The sequence below is a fragment of the Coregonus clupeaformis genome, chromosome 27 (assembly GCF_020615455.1).
Source record: "Coregonus clupeaformis isolate EN_2021a chromosome 27, ASM2061545v1, whole genome shotgun sequence".
NCBI classification, from domain to species: Eukaryota; Metazoa; Chordata; class Actinopteri; order Salmoniformes; family Salmonidae; genus Coregonus; species Coregonus clupeaformis.
Window position 1 is genome coordinate 21005877 of NC_059218.1, and position 13969 is coordinate 21019845.

The 13969-nt window shown below is 42.3% G+C and overlaps 1 protein-coding gene across 3 annotated transcripts in view; it reads right to left on the bottom strand.

Annotated features, from left to right (window-relative positions):
- The window catches only part of LOC121541619 (serine/threonine-protein kinase ULK1), a 62171-nt gene that overhangs the window by 10161 nt on the left and 38041 nt on the right, over positions 1 to 13969 (bottom strand). For 2 of the 3 annotated variants that reach the window (XM_041850776.1, XM_041850774.1), the window contains exons 7-15: positions 12764 to 12837; positions 12556 to 12657; positions 11988 to 12046; positions 11566 to 11648; positions 11402 to 11452; positions 11180 to 11268; positions 7885 to 8047; positions 7606 to 7669; positions 2835 to 2921 (exon numbers count right to left, since the gene is read on the bottom strand). In XM_041850776.1, the coding sequence (XP_041706710.1) occupies positions 2835 to 2921; positions 7606 to 7669; positions 7885 to 8047; positions 11180 to 11268; positions 11402 to 11452; positions 11566 to 11648; positions 11988 to 12046; positions 12556 to 12657; positions 12764 to 12837 (772 nt within the window). The remainder of the gene's footprint in view (positions 1 to 2834; positions 2922 to 7605; positions 7670 to 7884; positions 8048 to 11179; positions 11269 to 11401; positions 11453 to 11565; positions 11649 to 11987; positions 12047 to 12555; positions 12658 to 12763; positions 12838 to 13969) is intronic. The other variant, XM_041850775.1, reaches the window with a different exon arrangement.

Below are 13969 nucleotides of genomic sequence, written 5' to 3' on the forward strand. Positions count from 1 at the left end.
ATTTGAAGTCAAAGTATCTATATAATATCATCCAAAATAATATTGATATATAACTATCGATTCCCCCCCCCCCATCACTAGGGCTGTGGCGGTCATTACATTTTGTCAGCCGGTGATTGTCAAGCAAATAATGGACCGTTAATTAACATAAACACATTTAGCATCTCCTGGCTTCCACGCATAGCCTACATGCCACAGATGCAGACCTTTGGAACATCTACATTTTAAAAAGTCTAATAAATCAATTTAATATAGCCCACACCATCACAATAAATCCATTATTTTAGACAGGTCTAAAGAAACATGATATGAAGAAAATGTTATATATTTCAGAAGAACAAAATAGCATACTCTGAGTTGTCCTTATGTTAGGCCCTGATCTGGCTATGCCATATGGCTGTGGGCTACACTAATTCATTTAGCCGACAAGAGTTGCTTAGAATTCCGTGGCATTATTTTATAGTATGAAGAATACAATTGAACTTAGCTGAATAAAATATAAAGGATATTTTCTCCAAACGATTTGAGGGAGTGCGCACATGCGGCTATTCTGTGTTGAGCGGTTAACAAAGAAACAGGTCCTCCTATATGCTTCATTTAGAGTTATAAATGCAACTTGATACAAACGTTGGGCTATACAGTATGTTTAGATTTTTAATACATTCTAAGGCTGCATGATGCGACTCTACTGATTATTTGAAAAAAGTTGCATGAAAGGCATGAGCTCTGCTTTGTTTTTTGCACAGGCTGCACACACTTCATCAGTCTCTCATTCACAATTTGTTAATGCCTTGAATTTCCCGGCGGCATCCCCTTTGTGTGGCCTTAATGCCCCCTAAAAAAGTCCATGCCTTTTGCGGCCGGTTGCCATTGTGCCCTTGGGCTGAACGTAATAATTATAATTCCATTCTCCCGGCTTCGTGCTCCGAAGCACCTCTCACTCACATGGCTCTCTCAGATATCTCAATTCTTATTAGCCAATGCATGTCACGTGATCGGGGCCTTCTCACAGGCTACAAGTGAAGACAGACACATCGGGAACGCAACTGCTCGCGTCCTTATCGAATTCCGAGGCAAATATTAAAGATGTTGGAAGAACTGTCCACATTTACTTTTCGTCAGCCAACAAGATGAGTAGGCCTAACAAACAGCAAAAGCACTAGCTTATGTGAATCTACTATCCCCCCATAGTACAAAAGTTGTCCTATTCTATTGGTCAACTTGTCTTTCTGTGCGAGAAATAAATATTCCAAACATAGTCTGGGACAGTTGTGGGACGCGATAGATCCCAAATTAATACAACCAATAGCATCAACAAAAACTTTTAAAAGCAATGAGGCTGATGCAACAGATCAGAACGTTTAGCTTAAAATGTTGATAAACTATTAGGCTATTTCTTCACATTATAAGCGCAGCAATGCGCACACGGCAGTAGGCTATAAGCACGAATGTTCCAAAATGCAATCAATTAGCGAGAAAACACCATTCTCAAAAGTGACCGCAAATGTGATTACAATGATTATGTAATGCTGTATTATAAAGGTGCATTTTTATGGTGAAGATGACCTTCCCTAAACTTGAAACTCACACGCTGCCTATGTATGCCAGTTACGCTCTACACCGGTTGTAAAGCGGATCAATGTACTTAATTTTAACAAGTTATTGGGCCACTATAGTTGTGATACAAACCTTATCAAAACATATAGGCCTATGGGCTAGGCTACATGAGGTGTGCGACTATGATTAGAAAAAGTCACAAAAAAAGGCAAGGGCTGTTTCTTGCCTTACTGCACACAAGCTGGGCATCATTCACAAGTGATAATATATAATTCACAAGTGATAGGCTAATATTGTCACCCATCAGACTATTCTTGATTTAATCGTGTCTTTACATATACTAAATAATATATGTGTGAAAATTTAGAATGGACCATTATCATGCACTTGTCTCGAAACAGGGGCAGGGGAAAAAAATACATGCACTTAAATAGCGAATGGAGGACGCTTTTCCCGTGATTCATTTTTATGCCAGCCAGGTAGGCTATACTCCTTTTGTAAAGACAAGCATTGTGCTTAATATTAGGAAAGTTGAGAAATAAATATAGTAGGCCTAGCCTATAGAAAGCTGATGGGATCCTGCTCTTTTTAATAGAGGCCATCAAAACTCGGTTTTCTCACACAATTGCATAGCCTATAGAAATTGTGTGCAACATGAGATCATGGGCTCTCATGAAGTGTTTGATTAGACTACATTTGCATTGATGTCAGAGTGATTAGAGGGACAATAGAGTGCTGAGTACCAGTCAGTTAGCAAGATTGGTAGGCTACTAATGACCATAAGCAGCATCAGAGCTTGGAGAAGCCTAGTTACGTGACTAAACGGTTATGTGGAATTTGACTGCCGTCATGACTCGTGATCGCTGGTGTGGTGGTAATATGGTCACCGTAACAGCCCTACCCATCACTACTACTGACCTAACATATTTTTGTCATCTTTGTAGTCCCCTGTAGCTCAGTTGGTAGAGCATGGCGCTTGCAACGCCAGGGTTGTGGGTTCGTTTCCCACGGGGGGCCAGTATGAAAATGTATGCACTCACTAACTGTAAGTCGCTATGGTCTGCTAAATTACTAAAATGTAAATGTAAATCAAGCCTTACAAACTAATCCCCCTACTCTAGAAGGGTATCATTGGCCTGGGCTTCCAGTGCACAATAAACACTGACTCACCCAGCAGCCAGAGTGAGATAACTGGTATTAGCATGTTATGGTTTTAATATGTCTGAACACTGAAAAGAAGTGAATCCCTTTCCAGTAAGAGCGTGATCAGCTCTTACCTGATGGGACTGCAGGAGCCGCTGTAGGAGGGGGAGTGGGGTGGGGTCTTGCCCTGACTGCCCAGGCCACCAGAGGCCAGTAGAGAGCTGAGGAGGAGGAGACAACAGTTTAGTGGCTCTAATATACTATTAATAAGAAGTGGGATTGTTCTTAAGCCGTTTTCACATTGGCATTGGGTACATTTCCCAACAGCTTTGTGTATAGGTGCCCACATAAGACCAATCTTAGGGCTGGGAATTGCCAGGGTCCTCACGATACGATATTATCGCGATACTTAGGTGCCAATACGATACGTATTGCGATTCTCACGATTCTATATGTATTGCGATTCGATACTGCGATTTTATTTCAATTTGATGTTCCAAACATATTGCTCTGTATAAGTACAGTGCCTTGCAAAGGTATTCATCCCCCTTGGCGTTTTTCCTATTTTGTTGCATTACAACCTGTAATTTAAATTGATTTTTATTTGGATTTCATGTAATGGACATACTCAAAATAGTCCAAATTGGTGAAATGAAATAAAATAAATAACTTGTTTCAAAGAATTATACAAAATAAATAACGGAAAAGTGGTGCGTGCATATGTATTCACCCCCTTTGCTATGAAGCCCCTAAATAAGATCTGGTGCAACCAATTACCTTCAGAAGTCACATAATTAGTTTTAAAAAAGTCCACCTGTGTGCAATCTAAGTGTCACATGATCTCAGTATATCTACACCTGTTCTGAAAGGCCACAGAGTCTGCAACACCACTAAGCAAGGGGCACCACCAAGCAAGTGGCACCATGAAGACCAAGGAGCTCTCCAAACAGGTCAGGGACAAAGTTGTGGAGAAGTATTGGTCTTCACAAAGTTTGCTGCTTCAGTTATGAGATATTTTTGTCAAATGTTACTATGGTATACTGAAGTATAATTACAAGCATTCCATTAGTGTCAAATGCTTTTATTGACAATTACATTAAGTTTATGCAAAGAGTCAATGTTTGCAGTGTTGACCCTTCTTTTTCAAGACCTCTGCAATCCGCCCTGGCATGCTGTCAATTAACTTCTGGGCCACATCCCGACTGATGGCAGCCCATTCTTGCATAATAAATGCTTGGAGTATGTCAGAATTTGTGGGTTTTTGTTTGTCCACCCGCCTCTTGAGGATCGACCACAAGTTCTCAATGGGATTAAGGTCTGGGGAGTTTACTGGCCATGGACCCAACATTTCAAAGTTTTGTTCCCCGAGCCACTTACTTATCACTTTTGCCTTATGGCAAGGTGCTCCATCATGCTAGAAAAGGCATTTGTCGTCACCAAACTGTTCTTGGATGGTTGGGAAAAGTTGCTCTCGGAGGATGTGTTGGTACCATTCTTTATTCATGGCTGTGTTCTTAGGCAAAAATGTGAGTGAGCCCACTCCCTTGGCTGAGAAGCAACCCCACACATGAATGGTCTCAGGATGCTTTACTGTTGGCATGACACAGGACTGATGGTAGCGCTCACCTTGTCTTCTCCCGACCAAGCTTTTTTCCGGATGCCCCAAACAATCGGAAAGGGGATTCATCAGAGAAAATGACTTTACCCCAGTCCTCAGCAGTCCAATCCCTGTACCTTTTGCAGAATGTCTGTCCCTGATGTTTTTCCTGGAGAGAAGTGGCTTCTTTGCTGCCCTTCTTGACACCAGGCCATCCTCCAAAAGTCTTCGCCTCACTGTGTGTGCAGATGCACTCACACCTGCCTGCTGCCATTCCTGAGCAAGCTCTGCACTGGTGGTGCCCCGATCCCGCAGCTGAATCAACTTTAGGAGACGGTCCTGGCACTTGCTGGACTTCCTTGGGCGCCCTGACGCCTTCTTCACAACAATTGAACCTCTCTCCTTGAAGTTCTTGAGGATCCGATAAATGGTTGATTTAGGTGCAATCTTACAAGCAGCAATATCCTTGCCTGTGAAGCCCTTTTTGTGCAAAGCAATGATGACGGCACGTGTTTCCTTGCAGGTAACCATGGTTAACAGAGGAAGAACAATGATTTCAAGCACCACCCTCCTTTTAAAGCTTCCAGTCTGTTATTCTAACTCAATCAGCATGACAGAGTGATCTCCAGCCTTGTCCTTGTCGACACTCTCACCTGTGTTAACGAGAGAATCACTGACATGATGGCAGCTGGTCCTTTTGTGGCAGGGCTGAAATGCAGTGGAAATGTTTTTTGGGGGATTAAGTTCATTTTAATGCAAAGAGGGACTTTGCAATTAATTGCAATTCATCTGATCACTCTTTATGACATTCTGGAGTATATGCAAATTGCCATCATCAAAACTGAGGCAGCAGACTTTGTGAAAATTAGTATTTGTGTCATTCTCAAAACTTTTGACCACGACTGTACAGATCAGGGTTGGGTTATACAAAAATACCTGAAACTTTGAACATCCCACGGAGCACCATTAAATCCATTAATAAAAAATTGAAAGAATATGGCACCACAACAAACCTGCCAAGAGAGGGCCGCCCACCAAAACTCACGGACCAGGCAAGGAGGGCATTAATCAGAGAGGCAACAAAGAGACCAAAGATAACCCTGAAGGAGCTGCAAAGCTCCACAGCGGAGATGAGAGTATCTGTCCATAGGACCACTTTAAGCCATACACTCCACAGAGCTGGACTTTACGGAAAAGTGGCCAGAAAAAAGCCATTGCTTAAAGAAAAAATAAGCAAACACGTTTGGTGTTCGCCAAAAAGCATGTGGGAGAATCCCCAAACATATGGAAGAAGGTACTCTGGTCAGATTAGACTAAAATTGAGCTTTTTGGCCATCAAGGAAAACGCCTGGCACAAACCCAACACCTCTCATCACCCCGAGAACACCATCCCCACAGTGAAGCATGGTTGTGGCAGCATCATGCTGTGGGGATATTTATCATCGGCAGGGACTGGGAAATTGGTCAGAATTGAAGGAATGATGGATGGCGCTAAATACAGGGAAATTCTTGAGGGAAACCTGTTTCAATTTTCCCGAGATTTGAGACTGGGAAGGAGGTTCACCTTCCAGCAGGACAATAACCCTAAGCATACTGCTAAAGCAACACTCAAGTGGTTTAAGGGGAAACATTTAAATGTTTTGGAATGGCCTAGTCAAAGCCCAGACCTCAATCCAATTGAGAATCTGTGGTATGACTTAAAGATTGCTGTACACCAGCGGAACCCATCCAACTTGAAGGAGCTGGAGCAGTTTTGCCTTGAAGAATGGGCAAAAATCCCAGTGGCTAGATGTGCCAAGCTTATAGACACATACCCCAAGAGACTTGCAGCTGTAATTGCTGCAAAAGGTGGCTCTACAAAGAATTGACTTTGGGGAGATGAATAGTTATGCACGCTCAAGTTCTGTTTTTTGTCATATTTCTTGTTTGTTTCACAATAAAAAATATTTTACATCTTCAAAGTGGTAGGCATGTTTAATTCCAGGTTGTAAGGCAACAAAATAGGATGTGTGCTGTAGAGAGACAAGAGATAGCATGGGAAAATAAATGTTGATCAGTCATGGACATAAGTGCTGAAAACATGGTTTACTATTTAAAAAGAAGATGGAGAACAAGCTATAGGACGAAAAATACCTGAGTTTTGGCGCATGAATAGCTGAGCTGTAGAAATACAGTACCAGTTAAAAGTTTGGACACACCTACTCATTCAAGGGTTTTTCTTTATTTTAAATATGAATAATAGTGAAGACATCAAAAATATGAAATAACACATATGGAATAATTTAGTAACCAAAAAAGTGTTTTAAACAAATCAAAATATATTTTATATTTGAGATTCTTCAAAGTAGCCACCCTTTGCCTTCATGACAGCTTTGCACACTCTTGGCATTCTCTCAACCAGCTTCATAAGGAATGCTTTTCCAACAGTCTTGAAGGAGTTCTCACATATGCTGAGCACTCGTTGGCTGCTTTTCCTTCACTCTGCGGTCTAACTCAACCCAAACCATCTCAATTGGGTTGAGGTCGGGTGATTGTGGAGGCCAGGTCATCTGATTCAGCACTCCATCACTCTCCTTCTTGGTCAAATAGGTATGGGCAGGTATAAGCCACGGACAACGAACACAATTACATTTTATCGATGGCAATTTGAATGCACAGAGATACTGTGACAAGATCCTGAGGGCCATTATCCTGCCATTCATCTGCCGCCATCACCTGATGTTTCAGCATGATCATGCACAGCCCCATGTTGCAAGGATCTGTAGACAATTCCTGGAAGCTGAAAATGTCCCAGTTCTTCCATGGCCTGCATACTCACCAGACATGTCACCCATTGAGCATGTTTGGAATGCTCAGGGTTGACGTGTACGACTGCGTGTTCCAGTTCCAGCCAATATCCAGCAACTTCGCATAGTCATTGATGAGGACTGGGACAACATTCCACAGGCCACAATCAACAGCCTGATCAACTCTATTCGAAGATGTGTTGCGCTGCATGAGGAAAATGGTGGTCACACCAGATACTGAGTGGTTTTCTGATCCACGCCCCTACCTTTTTAAAAAGTATCTATGACCAACAGATGCATATCTATATTCCCAGTCATGTGAAATCCATAGATTAGGGCCAAATGAATTTATTTCAATTGACTGATTTCTTTATATGAACTGTAACTCAGTAAAATCTTTGAAATTGTTGCATATTGCGTTTATATTTTCGTTCACAGTGTAATATCATCCTAAATAATATCAGGATTTGTAACTGTATTGATTTTTGCCCCATCACTAAAGACCATGTCCACTAAACTCACCCGCTGTTCATCAGACTGTCGTGGAACACCTTCCCAGTAGGTTCCTCACAGGTGAGCTCACCTGCTGAGAAACCATGGCAACACGTCAAAGAGGAATGACCATACAGCCAAACGAATGAACCTCAGAATCATCTCAGAAATTGGACTACACTGCTATTATACATTCAGAAAGAAAGTGATCTAAACAACTTCTCTCACAATCTCTGGATTGTATACACATGACAGACTGAAGCGCTACAAGAACACCACTTCGTGGTTGAGGAATGAGGATGCGCTTACTGGGAAAGTGGACGGGCACCATGACAAAGTCATCCGTGTCACAAGAAGAGTTCTTGCTGCTGCAGCCCCCTCCAGACGAGTCCTTGAGGAGAAAGCCAGGGGCATCCTGGGTAGGGGAGGCAAGGGTCTTGGCGTGGAGCTGCTGGACCTCAGCCAGGGACTGCTGGAGAGAGAGAGGAGAGAGTAACTATGACCACAGCACTGACCCTGAACAACCCACTATATCAAATCAAATTTTATTTGCCACGTGCCAAATACAACAGGTGAAATGCTTACTTACAAGCCCTTAACCAACAATGCAGTTTTTAAGAAGAAAAAAAAAGTGATAAGTAAATAATTGCAAATAATTAAAGAGCAGCAGTAAAATAAAATAACAGTAGTGTTAAACAAATCAAAATATATGTTATATTTGAGATTCTTCAAAGTAGCCACCCTTTGCCTTAATGACAGCTTTGCACACTCTTGGCATTCTCTCAACCAGCTTCATGAGGTAGTCACCTGGAAAGCATTTCAATTAACAGGTGTGCCATGTCAAAAGTTAATTTGATCATTCAGCTTTGATCATTTGAATCAGGTGTGTAGTGCTAGGGCAAAAACTACAAAGTGCACCCCTTTGGGTCCCCAGGACCAGGATTAAAAAACACTGGAATAGACAAAAAGCCCTATACCACCTAACAAACCCAAGACTGAACGTACACTGAGCTGTGTGACATTGGACACATCAACAGTAGCTCTGGAGAGTCCCCTGCAGATTACAGACCCATTTGTTTAATAAATTGCAACAATAAAATAATAACAAAACTCATAAGCAACAGAATGGCAAAAGTATTACCAGACTTGATACATATTAATGAAACAGGATTTATTAAAAATAGACACTTACAAAGAAATACAATAACTTGTTTTAGTATAATACAATACGCAACAAAACAAGATGTTGATTTTTCTATTCAGAACTTTGGTAGCATTCAACTTTCCAGCTGAAATAATACATTTCATAAAAGTATTATATAAATATCCTAAAGCAAAGATATACACTGTGTATACAAAACATTAAGAATACCTGCTTTTTCCATTACATACTGTAGACTGACCAGGTGAATCCAGGTGAAAGCTATGATCCCTTATTGATGTCACTTGTTAAATCCACTTCAATCAGTGTAGAGGGTGGCTCTAGATGTAGAGATGGCGCCGGAGAAGATGGCTGCCGTTTTACAGCCCTCTAACCAATTGTACTATTATGTGTGTTTTTTCGCGTTATTTGTAATTTATTCTGTACATAATGTTTCTGCCACCGTCTCTTATAACCAAAAAGAGTTTCTGGATATCAGGACAGCGATTACTCACCTCGTATTGGACAAATATTTTTTTCTTCAACGAGTCGGACACGAAGGATATCCTACAGACACCCGACAAGGCCCAAATCCCCGTCATTCGCAGGAGAAAGAGACGGAGATATCGTGGGCGTAGATCGGGGTGCCTTGTAAGGATCCGACGGCGAGCGAGTAAACTGCCTCTTCCATCAATCCTATTAGCCAATCTTCAATCATTTGAAAATAAATTAGATGACCTAAGATTACGGTTATCCTACGAACGGGACATTAAAAACTGTAATATCTTATGTTTCACCAAGTCATGGCTGAACGACGACATGGATAACATACAGCTAGCGGGCTATACGCTACATCGGCAGGATAGAACAGCTGACACCGGTAAGACAAGTGGTGGCAGTCTGTGTATATTTGTAAACAACAGCTGGTGCATAAAATCAAATACTAAGGAAGTCTCAAGGTTTTGCTCGCCTGAGGTAGAGTATCTTATGATAAGCTGTAGACCACACTATTTACCAAGAGACAACACGGGGGCCCCTCAGGGGTGCGTGCTCAGTCCCCACCTGTACTCCATGTTCACCCATGACTGCATGGCCAGGCACGACTCCAACACCATCATTAAGTTAGCCGACGACACAACAGTGGTAGGCCTGATCACCGACAACGATGAGACAGCCTATAGGGAGGAGGTCAGAGACCTGGCCGTGTGGTGCCAGGATAACAACCTCTCCCTCAACGTGACCAAGACAAAGGAGATGATTGTGGACTACAGGAAAAAAAAGAGGACTGAGCACGCCCCCATTCTCATCGACAGGGCTGAAGTGGAACAGGTTGAGAGCTTCAAGTTCCTTGGTGTCCACATCACCAACAAACTATCATGGTCCAAACACACCAAGACAGTCTTGAAGAGGGCACGACAAAGCCTATTCCTCCTCAGGAGACTGAAAAGATTTGGCATGGGTCCTCAGATCCTCAAAAAGTTATACAGCTGCACCATCGAGAGCATCCTGACTGGTTGCATCACCGCCTGGTATGGCAACTGCTCGGCCTCCGACCGCAAGGCACTACAGAGGGTAGTGCGTACGGCCCAGTACATCACTGGGGCCAAGCTTCCCGCCATCCATGACCTCTATACCAGGCGGTGTCAGAGGAAGGCCCTAAAAATTGTCAAAGACTCCAGCCACCCTAGTCATAGACTGTTCTCTCTGCTACCGCACGGCAAGCGGTACCGGAGCGCCAAGTCTAGGTCCAAAAGGCTTCTCAACAGCTTCTACCCCAAGCCATAAGACTCCTGAACAGCTAATCATGGCTAACCGGACTATTTGCACTGCCCCCCACCCCCACCCCATCTTTTTACACTGCTGCTACTGTTAATTATTTATGCATTTTTTATAAAAAAATTAATGCATTGTTGGTTAAGGGCTGTAAGTAAGCATTTCACTGTAATGTCTACACCTGTTGTATTCGGCGCATGTAGCAAATACAATTTGATTTGATTTGACATGAAGGGGAGGAGACAAGTTAAAGAAGGATTTTTAAGCCTTGAAACAATTGAGACATGGATTATGTATGTGTGCCATTCAGAGGGTAAATGGGTAAGACAAAATATTTAAGTGCCTTTTAATTGGGTGGTAGTAGGTGCCAAGTGCACCGGGTTGTGTCAAGAACTGCAACGCTGCTGGGTTTTTCATGCTCAACAGTTTCCTGTGTGTATCAAGAATGGTCCTCTCCACCCAAAGGACATCCAGCCAACTTGACACAAATGTGGGAAGCATTGGTCAACATGGGCCAGCATCCCTGTGGAACGCTTTTGACACCTTGTAGAATCCATGCCCCAACGAATTGAGGCTGTTCTGAAGGCAAAAGGGGTGAGGGAAGGGGGGCAACTCAATATAAGGAAGGTGTTCCTAATGTTTTGTACACTCAGTTTATAAGCATGTATACATTAACACACACACACTCACCGGTGGGGAGGCCAAATGTGAGGTGGAAGAGCTGCTACAGGAGCTGGCTGAAGCAGAGCTGGGAAAGCATGTCATGGTCACAGCAGGAGCTGTATCAAAGAAAAATATCAATATACATTCTCAAAATAATAAACCAATTCATAAATTTCTCAGACTTTCCTCTTCATATGATAGATTGGTTTGGATGTTTCAATTAGGGATGAGTAGATGGATGTTACTCACTCTTCTTCATGGACGAACTCGTCTCCAGGAAGGGGTGATGGAAGAACTCCTCTACAATGAAAAGAGAAAAAGATTGAAAGTGAGGAACTTGCTACCCTATCAATTTTAAATATCTCTTAAATAATGAGCACTGGTATGACCACTGTGAGTGTGGCCCCACTGACCAAAGTCCATGCGGTCGTTGTGGTTGCGCTGCAGAAGACCTAGCAGCAGGTGCCTCAGGTGACAGGAGGTCTCTCTGGGGATGCTGGGAGGGGAGACACACAAGTCACCATGAATGCATGATGGTACTTTACACTTAATTCCTGTTTTAACAATTGATCGGGGGCCTGTTTTGCATTTCCCCATAAATGGTTAATGTTAGGATTGTGGTAGCTGATCCTAAATCAAATGTTAAAAGCAGTGCGTGAGAGTATCATAATCATAAGTCGTTTGTAACATATCCTGTGGTCAAATCCGGTCTATCACAGCATTAGTTCATTAACACGGAAGCACCATTCAAGACACATAATCTCATGTGAAAGGAATCTGTACTCTCTATCTCTAAAAACACACACAACAACTACTAGAGCTGATCAACACAAACTTGGGGCTGAGGTTCTTGTTTTTCTCATAAAACAGCCGGAGGTCCTGGGGACTGCTAGCCTGTGGGTAGCACACACAGACACATACACAGAAACAGAACAAATCAACCGTGCAAACTTGAGTGTTTGCATGCACAGAAATTCGTTTCTAAGGGAATGTAAAGATCTGAAGAGGAAACACAGTCAGCTGAACCTGCCTGGACAGTTTGGGTAACTTGTTTTCCTAAGAGCCTTAGGAAAGGATGGATAAATAGTCTTGTTGTTTTAACTCTAGCTAGTCTACAGATTGCCATCTCTCACATTATGTGGAGAGAAAAGCCGGTCTGTTCGGCTAAGTCTAAGAGAAAACCAAAGCTGATTGCTGCCATGCCAGTCTTAAATATTGCATGGCAAGTCAAAAACAAACTGTGGAAATGACTTTCTATCTCTCTCCCTCTCTCGCTGAATGACCCCTTTCTGTATTGAGTGGATTCATTTTAACTATTCAAACAACCTCCCTTTGATTAACCCTTTGAGTTGGGTATATCTGGGTATGATTGAGTCCTATATCATGGGGACTATGCTACTCACCTGAAACGGTGCTTTCCCAGTCAGACATTGGAATAAAATGGTTCCAATGCTCCACAGGTCAGCCTTGGCATCATAGTTCTGAGACATGATGACTTCAGGTGCCTGGTAGATACGGGGAAACATTTCAGAGTTGCACACATGACACATGTCAGACATGGTACCTGACCATAGGCAGTTTGAGGGTGTGTAAGGAACTAGAGATGCTCACCATGTACATAGGGGACCCACACAGAGTGGCAGCCAACATGTTGTTCTGAAGGTACCGGGCAAACCCAAAGTCAGCTGGAGAGAGGGATAGAAGAAGGACAGCGGGGGGGGGGGTAAAAAAGAAGATGAGTTAGCAATGTACAAGTGGAGACTACAGCTGTGTACTCAGATACTCAGCAAAACCTTGCTGCGATCACAAAATGTTTGCAATGAGCGGGAAAAGTAATACCTGCAGGGAACGACTGAAGAGGTTACTGTGGAGAGAGGACTCAATTGATATTCCACTGAGCCACCAAGAGGACCAGTGACTGGAAGTTTTGTCAGAGATTTTTGAAACCTGCCATCTTACTCTTAATTGACATGCACTCTAACACCTTTAAATTATACTAGTAACGGTCTGTCATCCTACTTCAGAATATCACATAGCCACAGGGAAAAGCAAATCACCAGTGGTAGTTAAAAAGGCTAACATTCAAGATCAATGGACAATGAGAAATATCCACACAAAAACAAATGTCATCATCACTACTAACTAACTACAGTGTTGCACTGTTAACAGCCTTTCAAAGTGAGCGATCCACACACACACACACACACACACACAACTGTTTAAAGATGCACTATGCAGAAATCGCTCCGCCATTTCCTGGTTGCTAAAATTCAAATAGTTTGCCTAACTTCAGTTTGTGAAAAAACAAGCAAGTATAGTGTAGAGAATCAATGCACCATCTAAACCGCTGTGAAATATATTTTCCATTACCAATAATATTGTATTTTCAGCTATTTGAAACTGGTGTACAAAACCGAAAGTAAAAGAGGCAAAAAATACACTTTCAAATGGGAAGCATAGAAATAGTGCACATAGAACATATCTACCACTTCTTAGACTTGGTTTCAATGAGAAAGACTGATATATAACTCACATTTATATGTGAATTTTGTAGGGTCGCCCAAAAAGTTCCATATTGCAGCTTTAAATGGGCTTGAGAGGGATTCATATGAGTGAGTTTTAAACACATACAGAACACTGCTCTTTAGTCTTCAGCCCTGCACTAATTCATTCTTCACACAATGGTGATTATCAGCTATTACATGGGTATCAATTAATTCTGTGGAAAGATGGAACTCTTGTCGCTATAATTTATATAACGCATTACAGTGCACGTGCATGCACCCACACGCACAGTGTATTCGGAAAGTATTCAGA